This window comes from Ammodytes marinus, assembly GCF_949987685.1.
Source record: "Ammodytes marinus genome assembly, chromosome: 1".
Classification (NCBI taxonomy): Eukaryota; Metazoa; Chordata; class Actinopteri; order Uranoscopiformes; family Ammodytidae; genus Ammodytes; species Ammodytes marinus.
Window position 1 is genome coordinate 5,177,949 of NC_137230.1, and position 21,335 is coordinate 5,199,283.

At 40.6% G+C, this 21,335-nt stretch overlaps 1 protein-coding gene across 1 annotated transcript in view; it reads right to left on the minus strand.

Annotated features, from left to right (window-relative positions):
* LOC307257726 (plakophilin-3-like) overlaps positions 1–17,285 on the minus strand; it is a 30,250-nt gene extending 12,965 nt beyond the window's left edge. Inside the window, exons 1-7 of the mRNA XM_080037025.1 lie at positions 17,047–17,285; positions 5,804–5,892; positions 4,037–4,665; positions 3,556–3,679; positions 2,000–2,204; positions 1,482–1,641; positions 448–556 (exon numbers count right to left, since the gene is read on the minus strand). Coding sequence (XP_079893151.1) covers positions 448–556; positions 1,482–1,641; positions 2,000–2,204; positions 3,556–3,679; positions 4,037–4,665; positions 5,804–5,892; positions 17,047–17,251 — 1,521 coding nt within the window. The 5' untranslated portion in view covers positions 17,252–17,285. The remainder of the gene's footprint in view (positions 1–447; positions 557–1,481; positions 1,642–1,999; positions 2,205–3,555; positions 3,680–4,036; positions 4,666–5,803; positions 5,893–17,046) is intronic.
* Between the last annotated feature and the right edge of the window lie 4,050 nt (positions 17,286–21,335).

Below are 21,335 nucleotides of genomic sequence, written 5' to 3' on the forward strand. Positions count from 1 at the left end.
CGGATCGTGAAGAGCTATACTACAAAGTGTTCACTCAGAGTCACTGACTGCACCTTCAATGTTTAACATATGAAGCAAGGGAAACAACTTTTAATTTTTTCAATTTCTTTTTTTTCAACCAAGACCAAAGCCAATACATTACATTATTTAATCTTAATGACGCAAATTAAGATGAAATAATGTGATGTATTGGCTTTGGTCTTGGGATTTGTTGAAAGGAAGAATACATAAAGACAAACCTTGTCCTTAATATGTTGTTAAAGGTGACATCATGCTCTTGAGTGTTCTATTCTGCTCTGTGACCTTGCCTTGCTCTGGTGGTTATTTCTCACAGCTACTGACATGTTAAAGGGCCTGACAGTGCATTGTGCTGTGGTCATAATGACCAACCGTGATTTTGAAATGAGGCAATCGTTATTTATAGTGTACACAAAAATGTCAAGCCACCTTGTCATCTGCCCCCTCTTCTTGTTGGATGTATGCCACCAGAGAGTCAACCAGGCCTGGCGTAGCTCTCATCTTTTGTCTTGTCCTCTCGTTCACCGAGCTCAAATTCCTGCACACACACACACACAAACACGCACACACACAGATTTTAAACCCAGGAAAGGCTGTTTTACTAAAATTAAACTTTGATTAAAGCTCACTCATCACTTTAAAACTTTACTTTTTCACTAACATTCCGATGCAAGACCGAGCTGTTCTTCCTTCTAGGGAAGGCATTTCTAAAGTCCATGACTTCTCCATTACCATGGAGAGTTGGTGAGGTGTCCCTAACTTGAACTGCAGGGGACCAGGGTGTCACACTGGGTAATCAGCTGTCCTTTGCTGCTGGGATTACTGAACTGTCAATTATGTGACAACCCAGTCCTGCAGATTCATGTTTCACAACATCAGGAGGATTTGCAGTTCTTCACACATGAGGTGGCACAGGTTCTGATCCATACTTTCACCTAGACTACCCAAACTCTCTCCTGAATAGTCTTGCCTGCATTTAACAACTGACATTTGAAACTCATCCAGAGTGCAGCAGCCAGGCTGTTCTACATACCCAGGTACTCCCACAGTTCACGTCTCCTCAGTGCCCTGCACTAGCAGCTCCAATTTAATTCAAGACAATGGTACCTTCATATTGTCCTCTTATTGGCTCAGGCCTATCCTAATACCAATGAGCTTGCTACTCTATCACTATGAGGGGGCCCAGCTACTGCTCCACAAAATCATGACTGTTTGCTGTCCTAGCTCCACAATGGTGGAACAAGCTGCCTCTGACATTGGGACAGCAACAGCTTGGTGCTCCAACGAAAGGGCGACAAAACTAGGTGTGTCACGGTTCGCTTATTTAGGTACCCTTTCCAACCTTTGACAGTGGAAACGCAAATAAATGTGTCTGAGCCACAACAAACCGAACAGCACCGCTCAGTGGAATAGAGGCTTAAGGCACAGGGTAACGGTTTGATCAGGGTCTTCTGTGGAGTCACCTGAGGCAGCCAGTGGTGTTGTTGAAGATCTCCCTCTCAGATGGGCTCAGCGGGATGCTGTTGCACAGTGGAATCAGAACTTTCTCTGCCAAGTCTGATAAAGCTTCTTTGGACAACTTCTCTTTCAGGTTGTCTTTGGAGGACAGATTCCACAGGACACCTGCAGCCACAGCTATGTTTTATTATGTTGCCTGCAATGCTAAGTCATTCAAACCAGTAATATTATATAGATGAATATGAATAATAATACACAATATTTGTATAGCGCTTTTCTCAGTGCTCAAAGTCACTTTACATGGTCAAACATAGACAAAAACCAATATAATTTATTAAGCCTTAGGGTAGGAAAAGAAAAGGACTAAAAACTATATAAAAAAAAACGTTGTACCAGAGGAATATTAATCCTTAACATCAACCTGATTATATGAATAAATTAAATTAAATTAAATTAAATTAAATGCATGAACATGAGCTTATGAGCAGGTTTCAAACCAGTGTGAAAGCAAGAGTCTTCCTACCCGTGATGGTTTTCCGAAGGTCCTCGTCGGGGTTGTCCAGGATGCTGACCAGCTGCATCACTCCACCAGCATCTACCAGTGCCGCCTTGTTCTCAGCGTTCTCATAGATGAGGTTCCTCGTGGCACCAGTGGCATAGCGCTGCACTTCCTGATTGTCACTGTTAAAAAGCTGAACCAGCGCTGGAATGCCATGCAGAGTGCGGACCTGAGAGAGATAGAGATACAGGTTCAGGAACCACATACACAATATAGGGGAGAGTGGCCTAAGTTGTGCCACTTTTTACTCAAAGTGATTTTAAAGTGAGGCCTTGACAGTTATGTCTCCAACTCAAATATGTACATATATTTCAGGATGTTGTGCATCCCTGGCAATAAAAACTTTGGATCTGGAATAAACTGTTTAAGAAATATAGCTTTCGGAAAAAAAGTTGTCTTGTGGCACAACTTGCCCCCGTTGTGGTGTAAGTTGTGCCACAAGAGAGAATACCATGGGGTAAATTGCGCCATTGATATATATCTCATAAACTGTAATGCAAGACAAATCCATAAGACAATTACTTATTTAAGGTTTATTTAAAGTAAATTAAGTAAATATTTTACAAAGATTGAAGGTCAATTTTCTTAAACAAGGCCTAGCAGATATAGGTGGTTTTGCCTGCAAAGCTCACAATGACAAAGTCACCATTATCATCTTTCTGGCCATCTGAACTCTCATCAGTGGTGTCGTTAAGTGGAATGGAGATGTCAGTCTCTTCTGAGCTACTGTAGACAATCACTTTCTTTTTGGTGACCAGCGTATACAGCCATGCCACTGGCACAACTCTCAGAAATTTACATTGCACTAGTTGCTCCGTGCTTGTGACTGCCACCTGACAAATGTGATTCCCCCTCCATTTCTGCCTTTAAATCAAGGCTCAAAACCCATCTGTACACCCTGGTTTTTCCTCCCCATTAACTATCTTACCTCTGCACTACTATCTTTGTTTATATTTGTGGATGTATGGGCTTTATGTCTTTTATTTTTGTTATTGTTATTTTACCTTCATTGTTTACCTACTGAATGCACTATGTGCAGCACTTTGGACAGTGCAAACTGTCATAAATGTGCTTTTATAAATACATTTTACTTACTTACTTACAACTCACCTAGGCCCTTTGGCACAAATCACCCCAACCCCAGAATTTTGGATAATAGGCATGATGCAGCAGTTTAGGGCTGACATCGTGCTAACTGTATAGACTCAAAGTGTAGCATAATAAAGCACTAAAACATGTGTCAAATGTTTTCAAACTTGTCTATAATTGTTCGGACACAATAATCAAAAAACCTTGATCATGGTAATTTTACTTTGAAAGGCAAAAAAAACGTTTTTTGTTTAGCTTAAATGTGATTTAATGGTCACCTTTACAATTTCTTCCACGGTTTTCTAGAAACAAGGGGTGGCACAACTTCCCCACCAGCACAACTTAGGCCACTCTCCCCTACTGTAAATGAATACACACGCATGTAGAAGAAGTGCTGGTGAAAAATACAACCAAGTGCAAGCTGCTGTTACCTGGTTTTTGGCAGCGCTGCTATGGTAACACTGGTGTTGCACATATGCGGCTCCCAGAACTTGCAAGGCAGTATCTGGCTCACACAGGTATCGGACAGCTGTGGGCATGTCCAGACCCTGCACCCTAGATAAACACAGACACAGACACACACGCACACAAACACACGCACACACACACACGCACACACACACACAGGTTCGAATAAAAACAGTGACTTTGACTTTATTTTTCCATCATTGCTCAATCTGTTGATAATTGATGGAAAGTTAAATATTTTTCTGACACTGAGTCTCACACAATGACATCACCCATCACCTCTCATCCTGCAGGAGACTTCTGTCTGATAGCAGTCCTATGTGTCAACATAAACTCTACAAGTAACTTCTGACAAAGTTACAAAACAGAATGGATCCAAAACAATGGTGGCCCTGACATTTTAGCAGCACATAGTAAAGACGTGAAGTGAATACTGTGGCTCACTCTTCCAGTAGGTTGTTGCTGTGTAATGACGCTCCATCAAAGACATCCACTCCTTTCCCGACACTCCTCAAACTGCGGAGCGACGCGGCCCGGTGGATAGGGGCTTGGTATACCTGCCCTGTCCCTGTGACGTGGTTGGCCCTCGACATATGCTGCTGCCACTGTGTCCCCCAGCCGTCCCCCGCCATGGGGACCACCCCTCTGCCTGTGCCCACCCAGCCCTCCTGGCCAAAGGAGCCATTGCTCTGCTGCTGGTAGTGCTGCTGTCTGTTGGTGATGCGGCTGATGGTGCGGTGGGAGGGGCCTTTGTAGGTGTACTGACAGGGCAGCTCTTGCTCCTGCCAGTAGCCTTGGTCCCGGGCCAGCGTTCCACTCAGGCTGCGCCGTAGGCTGCCGGCTGGGGGAACACTGATCTGGAAAGAGGTCTTCTCTGTAGGAACCAACACGGTGGAAAGAAAGGCCTCCTGGTCCGCCTGGCACAGTGACTTTGAGCGCCGGCTTCTGGCTTGCGACTGGGAGGTGTTCACGCTGCACTGGACGGTCCTAGCCGCTTTATTCCTCGTATTTGAACTGCTTTCCACAGTAGAGCGAGAGGAGAACCCAGAGGAGGGGAGGGGTACTGTTGGCACCTGCAGGGACAAATCACAAGTTAGCAATGGGCATATGGCTAGATTTTGGGGGGGTGCAGACGATGTGTCACCCTCAATGTGTATTAGAGGTACATTTGCCCACTTAAAACAAATATGAAAGACAACCCCATTCTCCACAAAACAGGTAAAAAAAGAAAAGAAAACCAGTTCACAATTAATTTGTTGAAATTAAACCTACATCAATGGCAGCCAGCAGGCAATGATATGTGCCCCTTTTCCTAGATTTAAGAAATTACAGTATAAGACACATTTTTCAACAACATAAAAAGAGAAAAAAAAATTACTGCCATGTTTTCTCAACAGTTAAGAAACAGTGACCAAGGGAGTTTAATGGTCCTGGACAGGTAAGATGTTCCACATTCAAGAGTTTTTCCTTCTTTCCTTAATCAAAGCCTTGCTACTGTAAGCTGCAGGAAGCTTTCTGTTGCCTTTGCATTGTTAGACTGGGCAGTTTGAAGAAAAGAGACAAACGTCCTGTTTACATTTCTCCTTCAGAACCGGTAAGCAGGATACTTAAAGTCAAAATGTTCCTTCTCGGAGACAATTGGACCAGACAGGAAACATTATTCATAAACAATACTGACTCATTGCTTTCAAGTGGACACACAGGTCTCTGGTCAAGGAATGAAGATTCATGATCACTGCCTTACTATTTTAAAGAAAACTTGATACTGTAGTTAAATTACAATTAGAACTGATTACAACCTTAGTCTTATTTCTGTAGTTTGGACTGAATTTCTGCCATGTCGGGATGTGGGCGTTTTTAGAGACCTGATGACGTAGAACGTTTAGACGTTCAACATTCAATAAACAAACTAGTTTTTACAGGCGGATTTCAGTAGGCCTATGTTTAAACCTTAATTAAAAACCTAAATACCAAGTATTAGTGTATATTGGTGTTGGTCTCAATACTTTACGATAACTTAACTAGGGAAATGCTGTGATGTTTAGCCCCTTTTTTCATTCAACAAAATAATTGGAATGGTTCAATGCATTAGACTGACTTTTTTGAAAAGAAAAAAGTTATAGTAAACCAGAATAATCTTTGAACAATTAATTGCAATAACAGAAATGTAAAGTACTATAGTGTAATGCATTACTAGCAGTTGATACTTACAGACATGACGTGGCTGGGAGTATGTATCATGGATCTGGAACTGTAACCATGGGCGTGGGAATAGCTCCTAGAATCAGGGACACTGTAGTCTAGACAAACCGAAGACAGAAAAAAAATATGTTTTGATCAGAAAGCCAATCTGTCCAAAAATGTGTATATTCAGAATGAAAGAAACCATTAAAGCTACAAATGTGGTTTTGTTTTTAAAGATGCTTTAACATAACAGGGGATTTAACATTCAGTGACACACCATCCACTGTCCATAGGTTCATGAGTTATTATGCATAAGTCCATAAATGTATAGAGTGAGACAACAATTAAACTGCTAAGATTGTAAACGGACAGAGGGTAGGGAATTTTAGTTGTGAGTGCAAGCATGGGTGTGTGTGTGTGTGTGTGTGTGTTAAATGGATACAGATTGGTCCGTAAAGCATAGCAAATAGTGAGATTTGAAAGTATAATATAATCAAGGTAAACACAAGTTGGTGTATGTACTGTAGAGAGGGCACTATGTGTCTGCCCATTACATTTTACAAACACGAGCCGTTCACAAACAAACTTTAGAACATTGATGGTCTCTTGTTCATTGTGAACGTGACCTAGTGTTGCAGCCCGGGTTTTTATTTAAAAAACACCAAACAAGGGTTAAAGTTAAGAAAATATAAACTTTATGTAAATGTCATCTGCTACCAAGTAAACATCAACCAGGCAAGAGCAAGTAGTTCTCCTTTTGATTCCCACAGAGAAAGCTGAACAGAGTTGTTTACTACTCTGCTGCACTAGTCAAATGAGGATTCCTTTCAGCGCAGATACAGGACTGCAGAGCGAGATCAGTCTCTCCAGCTCCTGCTCTATTGTTGAACTAAGAGTTACGACTAAGCCCACCAGGGGAAAAAGGGAAATGAACAACTTTCTGTGCGTAGTACGGCAGCTGCAACAGAGAAAAACAAACTGTCCAGTCAGAGCACAGTATGTAAATTAGGGGCCCAGCACAAGATACCCATAGAGCTACGACTTTATGAGGGGCCCCGGGACTGCCAACATCAGGGTACTTTGTATCTTTATGTGTGAACTCTCATCGTGATGGAGACATGGCTTCAAAACCCCAAAGTCATCATGGTGTTCTGTTTACCATGATTAAACCTATCAATTCTGAAGAGATGTACAATTTAGCCTGATAAGAAGACAGTAATGTGTCTCTTTGTGAGGCAGAACTTGTATGAATTATACAATTAGTTGTGTTATACGCTTACCAATGGCTATATCATGACAGAAGGCTGGATTATATTAATATTTTAATGTATGATACTAGGGCTGTGCTAAAATACAGATACCACAAAATATCATGATATTTTTAAACAGGTTGGGAACAACAACCTCTGCTCATGTAGATGTAGCAGTACAGTTATTTACCTGAATTGCTGGGTTTCGAATTTGAATTAAAGTTTGCACTTAACTATCAATATAATGTGATGTATTAAGACATCCTAGATATTTTTCAGCTCTGTTTTATAACATTTTCATTGAACTATGTGGAATACCATAATATATTTTACCGTGAGCCATGCATTGTGATGCATATGGTATCATGTAGTCCTTGCCAATACAGTAAATGTTCAAAGGGCTTGCCATAGACATGCTGCCATCTGTCATTTCAATGTCAGCAGATTTTCTGATGCATTGACCAAGGTTCAAAAGCAGAGTACCCTGAGCTGTGTTCTGTTGGAACAGGCTGCTAGTGCTGGTAAATAAACAAAAACAATACCCAAATAGTATTTTTTTTTTTAAAGAAAGAGAAAATAATAACAAATCATTGAGGAGGGTGGCTTTACGGATCCCCCACAGACCTGGGATCAGCAGGTTTTAGGAAAGAAAGGACAAAATAATAGAAAATTGATTAAATCATTAACAACAAAAACATAGAAGAGAATCAGAAAGCAAACATTACAAATGTTAGTTCAAAGTCTGTTTTATCAGATCATTAATTCTGCTTGTGAACATAATGCAATGATTCAAATAAAGATCAGTTGCTATGACATAGATTTAACAGCCGTCTGCAGGGACGCTTCACTTCACCTCTGGGTCTCTCTGCTTTAACTGATAGAGAAATACTCTGTTGAGAGTCATACCAGCAACATTCACTGTAGGTTCACGATTCTGTCTCTTTCAAAATAAAAATTCCCACAAGCGAAAATGTGGAGAAAAAAAGGGAGTGTGGCACACAGATTACTGTTGAAACTCAATATTAATCATATGCATCATAAAATGACATGAAACAACTTCATATTAATGGGAATTATCTATGAAAACTCTTTGTAGAAAGACAGGGCTTTTAGAAGCAGTGCTGCAGCAGCAGCAGCTGAGACGTTGCATGTGTGGGGTAGTTTTCACATTAAGAGGTATTTGCATAATAGTGATTGGGTAGAACTGCTGTTGCACATGGATTCAGTTAATTTCTTACAGATGGAAATAATGTACACAAACATAAAGACATGTGGATGAAGGAGCCTTATAAAGTTGATTGCACACTGTACTATACTGAGCCATGGTTTGCTCAGTGTCCAGTGTGAGGGCAGTTTTTGAATGGTTTGGACTTTCGGACCAATTACAGGAAGTCCTGACCGGCTATTGCCAGTCACAGAGAGGCAAAATGAGCGCTGACGGGGGAACTGTAGGAGGGGGCGTGGGGGGGTTGCTGACGGGAGACGGGAAATTATTTTTTAAATACTTGCCCTATACTCGAAGCGTGAGGTGTGCGTTTGCTGGCCAACTGCGCTGCAGGAAATGAATGTGTTTATAAATGTTTCTTCATTCATTCATTCAAACTGATGAAGGCTATACACCGAATAGAAACAAAGACGGCAGACGCACGGCCAACTACAAACCAATCAATGTCCAGTATAGGGGGGCGCGCCCATGTAGGTGAAACACACAGGATGTAAAGTAGGTATAAAATGGAAAGTTCTTTAGTGTTTGTATGACGTTCCTGGGTGAGAGTAGCCTACCTGGACAAGGGCATTAAAAAAATATAAAAATAGCATTCGTTGCACTGATGGTCTCATTTGCTGTTAGTAATTTATGATCATCGGAGGAAAAATGTGGCTTTTTCAGAAATATTTAAACGTTCCTCGGAGCTACTTTAACAAACAAATTACACTGTGAAACATAAGTGAGCTCCTATTCGTTGATCAGAGCGAGGAAGGGTTAAAGTGGGTTGCCTGAGGTAAATGACTTTAAGAAAAAAAAAACACAGCATCCAGTCCAGCAGCGCGGCAGGAAGGTGGGAGGAGAAGGTGCTGGGAGGGGAGCTGGGCTGCATGCCTGAACATTAGCGTCACCAGGGAAGGGAAGCTACGCTCATACATTCACAATCCAACACAATAAACACAACACACACAGCGTATGTGTGTGGAAAACCAAGTAGACACATAAGGCCTGATCAGCTATAATGATCCTTTTTGTTTTTCGGTACAATTGCCACTTCATATTGGATTTGAATGCTTCACTGTTTGAAGGAATACTGTACTATTTTCAAACCTTATCTCCACCTCCATTAAGCAGTTTCACAAATTATTAATGCACGGTTTCAAGTCCATCCATACTGTCTACGATAATGGAAAAAGAAATAAATAGCATCCAAGAATGTCCATGCATGCAGTGAAGTTGTTTTTTGTCAACAGGTCATTCCACTGCGACTTGAGTTTATGGCCAACCCCAGTGCATGGGGTACAAGATCTAGAAATCAGGTCAGGTCAGGACAGGAACAGCTAGGGGCTGTTTTGTTATTTAGGGGTTGGCCATGCAACATCGCTTCAGCCCATTAGAAAAGCATACGTTTTAAAACTTAGAAGAACCATTCAAAACATCGGACATTACTATTTACATGATCCCAAATAGAAGTATCTTGTCAAAATTAAATTTTAAGCTAGGAAGAATCTACTTTGTTCTTCATACTCTATGTGCAGACACATTGGGGTTAGATTATAAAATGTACTGTCCATGTCCCTCTATATATAAGATCAATAGGTAGTTACTTCCGTAATGGACAATGAAATCTGTGCATCCTGAAAATATATTTTGTCAGCTGGTGCTTAAAATCATTCCAACAGCGTGCTGTGTAAGTTGGATCAGATAAGACTTTTAAGGTTGGGATGGTTATGAAAAGTACCTTGCTCAAGTATCAGGTAAAAACAAGACTAGGTCCAGACCTAGTATATGACTGGGCCGTGTACGGTCTCACTGTGACCATACACTGTTACCTATAATGTGAAGTTCTGCTAAATTAATATTCATCTAGTTGTACTAGTTATATATGTTCTATTAGTGAATTGAAGCAGCAGGCTGGATAACACTGTTAAGCTGTTTGAGGCACTTCTACTAATTTCATAAGCTGTTTGATTTGAGAGCTGATTCTCATTCTTCTTATAACAACTCTACTGAAGTATTTCCTCCCGGTGCTCTTTAATTTGTTTTGGTCTGTAGCGTGTCTCTCGTTCTCTATAACACACTGTGTATTGAGTGTTCTGTCAGAGTGGTTGTTATTTGCGGCGCTTTATCTCTGTGTCCTGTCCCTCGTGCCTCTCAACATAAGGAGAGCTGTCTGTCTCTCCTGCTCTGATCTGGACTGTTACAGTGTAGAGGCAATAACGAGGGTTTCATGTTCTTATCCGGTTTTATTTCCTCTGAGTGAATATCAGGTGTGTTATGTGCCATCTGCTATAGATGATGATCCATTGCACTGTGTAGCATTGGGGGACAATAGACTGGTCATTGTTTCTGTCTCATATAACCACTTTATGTGTGTTTGTAAGCAATGGACAGCCAAATGGCACATGGACCACATCCTCCTTATCCCTTATCCCATGAGCTCTAGAGGATGAAGACTTCATGAAATGTAACATTGGTTAGGAACCATAACTCCAAATAGTATAGGCGCATCACTTTAAGCTGTGTGCCTCAACGGTTCCTTGAACTCCATCACCACCTGTTTTTGGAAGGCAATTGTCTGGTTTTAGATGGTGATACTGAGTTGGGACCTCATTGTCCGTTCGCAATACATTATCCCTTACTTGTCTTCAGGTCCTAACCACTAGCTAATCTAACTGGTAAATCATTGGCACAAGTAGCTGGAATAAACAAGCCCCCTCTATGCCACCCACTGCAACTACAATGACGGTTGATTGTAATCCAGTTCATTCTGCTGCAAGAACAATCGATAGACCATATTCTAAACTCAGTCAAGTGTCAGAACTCTATAACATGAGCCAGTTCACTATTCAAACCCAAGTCGTATTTTGTCTAATTCTGTTGATAGTGTTGGTTATTGTGTGAAAAGGAGTCTTGAAATGTTTTTCAAATACAAACCATTGCCAATAGATTGCATCCTAATGCTTAAACTGCCAGTATACTTGCTCAGAACATCTTGTCAGATGGTCAAATAGTTCAGAAAACCCCCTAATCCCACAGATTGTGTCTGACCATTTTGGTAACTTTACAAAAAGCAACAATCCAACATTCACAACCACTTCACTCCATGATGAAAAGGAGACAGAAATTAATGTCTTGCTCTAGCTCTCCCTTTGTATTCTTGACACAAGTACTTAGTTGTTAACTTTTCATGAAAGCCAAGTGTTATACTATGAATTTGAGCAGACTGTCTATACAATATGCACCGTTATCCCCATATTTGTGCCTGTTTCAAAAAACTATGCACACTTCTGGATAACAACTTGTTTGGACAACACATCACACAAACTAGTTCTAATCATGGAAACCCTTAAAACTTTTAACTGTGCATCTCTCTGAAATAGCAATCTATCTTGTTGATGGTCCAGGATACTTAATACTTCCCTGCAGTATATCTCTTGAAACTCTCCTTTATTTGATCCCATGGATCCAAAATAGCCAGACCTTTCATTTAGGGTGTCAGGAGAAGTCTCAATTCTACTTTAGATATGTCTTTTAGCTGTTTACAGAAGATCGCTTAATAAAATACTTTAAATCTCAACTTTAGAATAGTAACGACTAAGACACATAGTCAATGGCAACAACAACACACTCTCATTAGAACATCCATGATTCTGCAATGGGAAATCCAGAATGTGTTTTCTGAAGTTTTGGAATGTTTTTAAACAACACTTCTCACAAAATGTGACTGTGGTTAAACTCATCTTCCAAAATGAGACTGTTTTCTTTTTGGCTTCCAAAAAATATACAGCCTCACACTGATTTATGTGTGTGGCTCCTCCTTTTCACCATGAACCATTCAGTACCCAGCCAAGCCTTTCTCAAAACCATATTTTCTAAATACTTTCTATCTTTGTCACTCAAATTCATCTTCTACTCAAGCTCCAGTCCTTGTCCCATGTCATCCAAAAAAAACAACCACATGTACACTTTGGTCTCCAACACCAGCCCAGAGTCTTATTGCTCTGCAATATGTAATCACACTCCAAAATACCAAAGTGTAGGATGAAACAAACATATATTGAACATCCTTAAGGCAACATATCTAAAAGGTTTGCACTTTATCAAAATTAAGATATGCATCAGGGAACCTTTGTGGACACTTTCTAAAGGAAAACCACCCAACGGCACATCAACTGCTCACTCATTCAAGTGTTTTCCTGCTAAGAACCAACTGGAGAACCTAGTTAGTGGATCGTGCTACCTACTCATCTAGCTCTCTGGAAGAAAGTTAATTTCCAAAAATCTCCAACTGACCCTGAGTGATTTAGAAAGCACTTGGAGAGGAGAAGGTGCATCCTCTCCTGTGCATGAATGTTATAAAGGTTTCATGGCAATCTGCTGAAGAGTTCATGTCTTGAACTTTTTGTGGGGATATTCTGACCTAGCTTTGGGACTGGCCAGATGGTAAGCTCTCCAAAAGCATTTGAAATCCTCCCCTGGAGAGGGCAACCTGATCAGTACTTAGATGGTACTACAGACAGGCAGACAGACCAATCAACTGACCAACCAACAACTAGCACCACTCTTCAGTTTTTCTGGTACGCAGGTCAAGTTAAGTGAACACCAGAAATGTCAGGGTTAACTGCCATCTCCTCTCATCAAACCTCGTACCTTAAGTCAAACTGGGTACACAATTCTAGTTTTAGAAGCTTTCTTGAACCTAAATGTGAATTAAATTTACAAGGCGGACAGATAATATTATGTATGAATGAATTGCAGAGATAATACATTGTCTAAGGCACTCGCCAAATGGGACACCAGCACTTTTAGTCACATAGTAGTCTGTCCGGGATTTCCTGAGTTCTATTGACCTTTTGTTGTCACTGGCTTGACTAGCCCAGCCCACAACCTATTGTTTCATTCTACCCTTGTTGTGATGGTATAAAACTTGGCTCGAAATCCTGCTCTTGTTAGAAGAGATTTCTTGACTGTTGTGTCCCAGGTCAATGACATCTACAAATCTGGAAGGCCAACTTTATTAAAACTGACACTGAACACTGTCTTATTTAATCAGAACCAGTGTATGCAATGTATCTGGTGTTTAGCTCTAAAGTTCAAAGGCCCAGTGAAAAATGGCAGTATGACACCAGGCTTTACCCCACTGTTACAGTCTAAAATAGCCTCTGATAACATGCAGCAAGGAGGAGATTGGAAAGGAATGTTCCACATACAAGGTGGTTGAACCAGCCATCGGCTAACTTACACTTTTCTCTCTTAACATATTTATTTTACATTACAATTTAAAGACCGGAGAGGATGTCTCTGTTCATTCCCACTCATCCACTCAAGCATCTTGTCTCATTTACGTCTTAGTTTGAATTATTTTGCCCCGCTCGCCCTCTCCATCTGTTTCCTCCTCTTTCATTGTGGCTGGACTGCATCCAGGTTACCATGATTTGCAACAACAACGTGTGAACCTCATCCAATTGTGCCTGACCTCTTTGTCTCACTCGATTTCATTCAACTTCAAATGTCTCATAAAACAAATTCCAAACTTAGGTCCCAACAGGTAATGCGCTGACCTTGTGATACATTTTCAATAATTGAGGCAAGTTTTAAGCACCATAATCAATGGTTTTGAATGTATCTGTCTATTTATCAAAAATCTAAAACTTCACATCACAAAAATGTTGCTGCTGCTGTCACTGTGTATTAAAGTCATACTGACTGGGCGTGTCCCATGCCTGTAGTTCACTTACAACTGAAAGCCGACTTTGCTAAAAGACTATTTCCATGGAGTGCGCAAACTTCGATAAAGCTTTCTTTGCCTGACATGTGAAATTAACTCATTAATGATATGGACTTGAACAATGGTTATTTCCTAACAATTTAATGTGTATTCTTCATCATCTTGTTATACGTAGACATTTTCCAATTGTAAAAATGTTAAACCTATTCACCAAATGAAAATAAAAGTATTAGATCAAATAAAATGTTCTTCGTAGCGTAAGTCTACGACATAAGCAAAAGAAGAAAAAGAACGAAAAAAAAGTAATATTTAAAGACATTTCCAGAGCAAGCGCTATCCATTGGCTAAAAAGTATCTGGCTAGGAAAGAAAGAGAGTGAGAGAGCAATTTCAGAACTGCTACGGAAAGCAGAGACTGGCAAATGCAACAAACCACGGTGGAAGTGCGAGGTTAAAGTACCAAATAATCATAAATAGCCAACTGCAGAGGAGTCACATGTGGTAAGACATTTAAATAAAGGCTCATTTACACCTATAAGTAAAGTTGATTGGGTCATTGAGACTTAATAGACTGTGTTACCCTCATTATGGCTCCTTACATCAGTGCTTCAATATGTTTTGCAGCTCCAGACTCTATTGAAAGGTTGCTGACCATGGATATCATGTTATATGTTGTTTCAAAAGCGGTTGTCAATGTTTTGCACACTGAATGCAGAGGTGTCTGTGTTGGAATTCAAAATGAACCCACATCTGCATTATATAAGTATATTGCTTTCCGAGTAAATACGCATTCAAATATCTGTTTTGTTTTTTAATTGTTTTTCTTTTGCATCTGTTCCAGTGTAGCCTACTTGTGCAGCCTTGAAACTTAAAGACTGTGTCATCTATCACGATGAATCCAGGCTGTCAAAAACTTTATCATTCAAGCAAGGCAATGCAATACAGCTTTTCTTTAATTAATTCCAGAAATAGACGGTGGCTCTCATGAGTGGAGAAAAAAACCTTAACTTACACTGCATACATGAAAAACAGATCAACAAAATGAAAGTTGTACTGTACATGTTTTTTAGCTAAGGCACTTTAAGGGATAGTTAAGTATTTTTTAAGTGGGGTTGTATGAGGTACTTAATATGCATAGTGTGTTAGTCTGTTACCTTATGGAGATGACGGTCAGAGCTAACATACAACTGAACGGATATTTCGTTTTTAGGTAAGCATTTCTATACATGGTGAAAAAGTGTTTTTCGGCAGGTCCCCCTCTGAAACAAACACTACATGCTGACTTCTGCAACAGCCGCGTCAACCCTCAAACTCCTTCAAATGACTGCGCTGAGCGACATCTCCATATTGTAAAAGAGCCAGCACAAGTCCCTCGTAAACAACCATTCTTCAAAAAATACTGAGATTTTCTCAAGAACATGACATTCAGTGTAGTCAAGGGATTTCTTTGTCGGCTTGGAGACATGCAGTCAGTCATTTCACTGATGAAAGAAGATCTCACACAAAGGATTCAGACAAAAATCCTGACCTCCCCCATGCTTCAAAACTGAGCTCCATTTGTCCAATCAGACTCAAGAACCAAGTAGCAGTCGTAACAAGGAGGGGGATTTCTCCTTCCTCTCCCATGCTTTCCTTTAGACAAGTCACGCAGGGTCATGATCCTGCCTTAATCGCTGCACATCTGAACTTCAAGGGCTGTCTGGCTGGCCACTACTATAAACCCATACGCATCAACACAGAGACAATAAGCTGATCTTGGATCTGTGTGCCTTTAATAATCAATCTCTTGTGTTATGCTCCCTTCATTGTTGTGTGAACATTTCCAAACTCAAAACCATCCTGTCTGGAACATGTATGTGTGTGTCATGGATTTTAAGTTTCCATAGAGAGGGAAAAAAACAGGAAATGAGCAGGAAGTTGCACACTAGCAGGTTCTCCGATCTGTGTATTAGGCGAACAATACACAAGGGTAAACAACTATTCTGACCTAAACTTCATTTATTTATTTTGGTTAAATTTTATGTGATGTTAAACTTTAATTTGATCGCCTGTAAGAAAAGGAAAGTGGTTACATGTATGATTGACCTGGTAGTCATTGGTAAATCCCTGCTTTCATCAAGATGCAATATTATATCGATTCATTGGACAACGATAAGATACTTGCAGATATCAAAAAGGCTGTCGTGATGCGACTTCAATTCGATTCAGCAGCCTGTGATCCATATGAGACAATATTTTGCCCATTAAGCACAATATGTTATATAGCAACTCACACAACCTACAAAAATATTTTTAACATTTTATTTCTGAGCTTTTCCAGATATTCAAATGAAAAACAATCCATTGTTTTAGTGGCAAAAGTGTCACACATACAGAGAGACTGTGAAAATAAAAGCTTTTCTTAAAGAAGGTGATTCAATAGACAGTATAGATCTATGTCGATGTATAATCACACCCTTACTAATCATCCAGCAGCTTTCCTGTTTAACTGATTTCCTAACTAAAGTTGCATAACAATTCATGTTCACATCTGTAGTTTTGCTTTGACATTCTGATGGTAGACTTACTGGTCATTTTGGTAGGTGACTTTCTAGGGCAGCTTGGGTTCAGTAGTACCCTATATGAACGAATTGAAATTTGCATTGTTCTGTCCGATTATGTCTACATTATAGAAAATGCAGGACTAGGGGCAATTCTTTAAAAAGGAATGTGGAAATTCACCTTTAACTCTGCTCTTGAATTCCTTATCAATAGCCTATATTATTTTAGTGGTGACCCTGTCAATGTGATTGCATAATAGTCTAAAAGCAGTAGTAGGTGCTTGCACCTGTAGTTTATCTGATGAAGAAAAACGTAGGCTATATCTAAGTTGCTTGTGCACTGTATAGCCTACTACACAACACACACACACACACACACACACACACACACACACACACACACACACACACACACACACACACACACACACACACACACACACACACAGTATCAACCGAAAATACAGAAGCATACTGTAATTAGGTTGCAATTGACACGCACCTGTGTCGAAAAGTGAAACCGCTTTTCTAACGGAATGCACCCACCTGTTGATACGAACAGCGCGTCGTCCAGTCTGGGCATGGAGGAGGACTTCTTCTCGGCCAGCCGCAGCCGGACCTGCTCGCGGACCCTCCTGGCTTTGGCCACCGCGTCCGGAGACGGGCCGTCCGAGGGAACCACATAGGCGGTGCAGGAGGAGTTGGGCTGCAGAGCAGACAGAAAACAGCCCTCCACCGCCACCGCGCTCATTCTCACAGCCGGGAATCAACAACCTTCACCCGGGGAGAAGATAGTGAGAAAAGTCGGGGAGTGTGGGACGGGCGCGGCTCGTCCGGTGTGTGAGGGGGTCGGCTGTAACTGACTGACCGCTACGAAATGGAGAAAGCAGCCTGGAGGCGGGACCTGCATGGTGGTGGGGGGTTATCAACACCCACCTAGTGAGTGTCAGGACAATACAGTCTGTGGGGAAAACAAATGAAGTGTATGTGCACTGTCTGCATCAACAAATAGGCCTACTTTTTGCAACAAAAATAGTAAATCCCTGAGGATTAAGTGAGGATTAAGTGTTGCATTATTATGAGAAAAATACTGTAGAATATGATATCCTATTTTGTTTTCCTCCCAAATATGAGACCATGCCACATTCTTAGAGTATTTTGTTTTTAACTCTTTGTACGGTTGTTGTTTAGGCTGTAGGCTACACTGGAAACCAAAACTAAACTACTTTAATTTGCAGAACAATTTAAATGAATCTGATTATGTGAGGATGTAGAATAATTCATACTGTCTCAATATAATAATATAAAATCGCTATTAATATGTTCGTGATTGGAATCTATTTGAAAATTAAATATTGCAAATATTAACAAGTTGACACAGTTGACAGTCAAATTGTGAAAGTTTTTATTTATTTATTTTTATTAGGCCTACTATTGTTATGGTTTGTGACTTGTGTTACAGGCTGTGTGGATGGATAGTAAAGGCGTGTGTAGGCCTACTGTAAGAAAAGCAATCTCTCATACAAACTATGTGTCCTGGTTAAGTCACTTACTTTATGATGGATGGCTCATTATCTGCCAAATTCTCACATATTGTCAAAGTGTGTTGCACAACTGCATGATGCACCGCCAGCAGGCACAACTGATGGAATTCAGAGGATTGGAGAGCTGTTTGCTCGCTGAAGAAAAACACATTTAACTGTTAAGCTGTTGTTCAGATGTTTCAGGCTGTGCAGAGATATATTTATCTATAAAAAAAACATCCTAACAGTAGTATGGCCGCACCAAATGTTCACAAGCACACAAGAACAAGAGAACAATCATCTATGACCAAATGAAGGTGAACAGTCTGATGTGAACACCGGCATCCCGTTGATGATGATAGGGTGTGTTTCTGTCTCTTCCTGTAGTCCACAATCTGCTCCTTAGTTTTGTTTGACATGGAGGTTGTAAATGAAGTGGCCCATCCCACACAGGATTATACAACACCGATATAATACAACACAAAGAGTGTAGTACACAATACAGTACAGCACTGGATAAACTGAAACTAAATATACATATCAAACCTTCTGTTAGTCTACGCCTTTACAATAAAGTCAGCAACTAATTATGTTCTATTTACAAATAGCCAAGCTAACATAAAGTGAGCTAACATAAAGTGTCCCGCACCACAATGTCAGGGTTCTGACCTCCTCCTTGTAGACAGGCTCGTCGCTGTTTAGTGATCAGGCTGATGACTGTCATTGTCATTGTTTAGAAAGTAAACGTAATGATGGTGTTTAAGCTGAGTGTGGCCACGCAGTCATGAGTGAACAACAGGGAGTAGAGAGGGCCGAGCACACAGTCCTGGGGGGCGCCGGTGTTGATAGTCAGGGTGGAGGATGTGGTGCTTCATATCCTCCACACAGGTGTCTGACGTTGATGACCGGCATGGAGGGCACAGTGTGTTGAATGCTGAACTGTAGTCAATGGTAAATGGACTTGACTTTTACATATACATATACATATATATATATGCTAAAAGCACTATATATATATATATATATATATATATATATATATATTTATATATATATATATATATATATATATATATATAGTGCTTTTTAGCCGATTTTCTCGGTCCCAAAGCGCTTTACATTTCTTACCACATTCACCCATTCATACACCGATGGCAGTAGCTGCCATGCAAGGTGCCCTCTGAACCATCGGGTTCAGTGTCTATCCCAGGGAAACTTTGACAAGTGGCGGGGAGACGGGGATCAAACCTCCGACCCTGCACTCCAGAGGCGATCTCCCTACCCACTACGCCACTGCCACCCTATGATCAATGATCAGCATTCTCACATATGTTCCTCTGGTCCAGGTGGGAGAGGGCTAGCGTAGCAACACTAGCTTGATCTCTTGAGCTTCAGATTAGTTTCTCTCCCACAGATCAGTCTGAACTTTCTCCAATCTTCCTGGGGAGAAATCCTGTCAAAAAATGACAGAGCCAATCAGGGCCAGGGTTCAGGCCTAACGTTTATCTAGTGGAAGGAAGCTTCTGATTGGTTTGTGTACTCTCCCATCTACCCTTACAGGCCATATCTCACAAGTATGGCTCACAATTAATCTCCATAGGTAACTTGTGATTTATCCCTAATTAATCACATTGTTTATGTTCTAAATATACCTTATCGTGTACATTGTTATGTTTTTACATCCCAGTTGGGCCCCACGTTTGTTGACATAGAAGAGGTGCCCCTTTTGCTTTTACATTCTTCGGCCCTGTCCCTTTGCACGCCACTGGACTGGGGTCAGGGTGAGACCGGAAACTTTCTAGAGTGTCCTCAAAGTGTTTTGTAAACTTCTAGCCGTGCTCACTGATGTCAAGCAAAAACATGACTAAAAGACCCTCATTCTTACAAAATACATCTGACATCAGCATGAGTAAACCTTGGTTTCATGTTTCATGTCCGTATGTTTTGCAAGATTTCGTTGGTAATCATTCATATCCCAACCTAAATGATGACTGGATGGACAGAGAGAGAGGGGCAGGGAGAGACGGAGAGAGGGAGGGAGGGAGGGAGGGTGGAGTGAGGGGTCAGATGGTTAACAGGCTTAGCTAACACGCTCAGCTGACGTGACGTATCAGAAAAACAACTCAAATATATGAAGTCATCTCAAAGAACCTCCCAAAAGTTTCCTGAGTAGAAGCACGAGCTGAAACGCAATCATCCCATGAGAAGCAGAGTTCAACGTTTCCTTGAATACACAAATACTACTGGGGAAGTTAGTCAGGGCCGCCCATCAAGGGGGGAGAAAGTGGGGGAAAACATTCTAGGGCCCAGCCACTCTCGACCTCTGAGGACAGTTGATGATGAGGCAATTATGTAGGAATGTACCCTTTCACATGCATTGATAGGAGTAAAAGCATAGATAGTATATAAAAAAGATAAAAAGCATAGATAGTATACGTATGTAAAACATGAGTACAGGGGAACCCATTGACTAGACCTTTGCAGAGGGCCTAGACATACAGTGCTGCTTGAAAGTATGTTGAGCCTATTGGAATTATTATTTTAACCATTATTAATTCATTTTTCTCAATACCAGTATTTTTTATATGAAATAACAGATGTTTGTTTATCAATTCAACATTTTTCTTTTCCGGAAATCAATTGTTAAAACACTGGGTAAAACAGAGATAAAAACAGGTCAGTTTAGGCCCACCTAAGTGAACCAATACAGGTCAGACATGCTAAAAGGGAAAACAATCTCCCAGATGTAATGTTTGGGTCGGCTTTTACCAGAAAAATCACTTTTCTATTGGAGCTTGTTGATGTTTTTGAAGGAAGTCCACTTCCAGGCAGATGTTCAGTCACTCTTAAAGCTCTCCATTTGTAGATGATTTGCCTCACAGTGGACCGATGGAGCTCAAACTTTTTTTAAATTGATTTATAGCTGTCCCCAGACAAATGAGCAACATAACTCTATTCCTGAAATCCTCTGAGATTTTCTTCCCCTTATGTCTGACCTGTATGGGTTCACTTTGGTGAGCCTAAACTGACCTGGTTTGATCTCTGTTTTATCTAGTGCCGCCCAATTTATGCCCTAAAGATATCTCATTACATCGGTCCATTTCATCAATCAATTTGGCCCATCTGATTGTGTTTACCTGCTTGATTTAAGCAATGCAGCTCAGGGTTCACAAACTTTTGCAAATACAAAAATTGGCAAAAGAAATGTTTTATCCGTTTTAACAATTGATTTCTGGAAAATAAAAAATTTGAATTGTTAGACAAACATCTGTTATTTCATATAAAAAATACTGGTATTGATAAAAATGAATG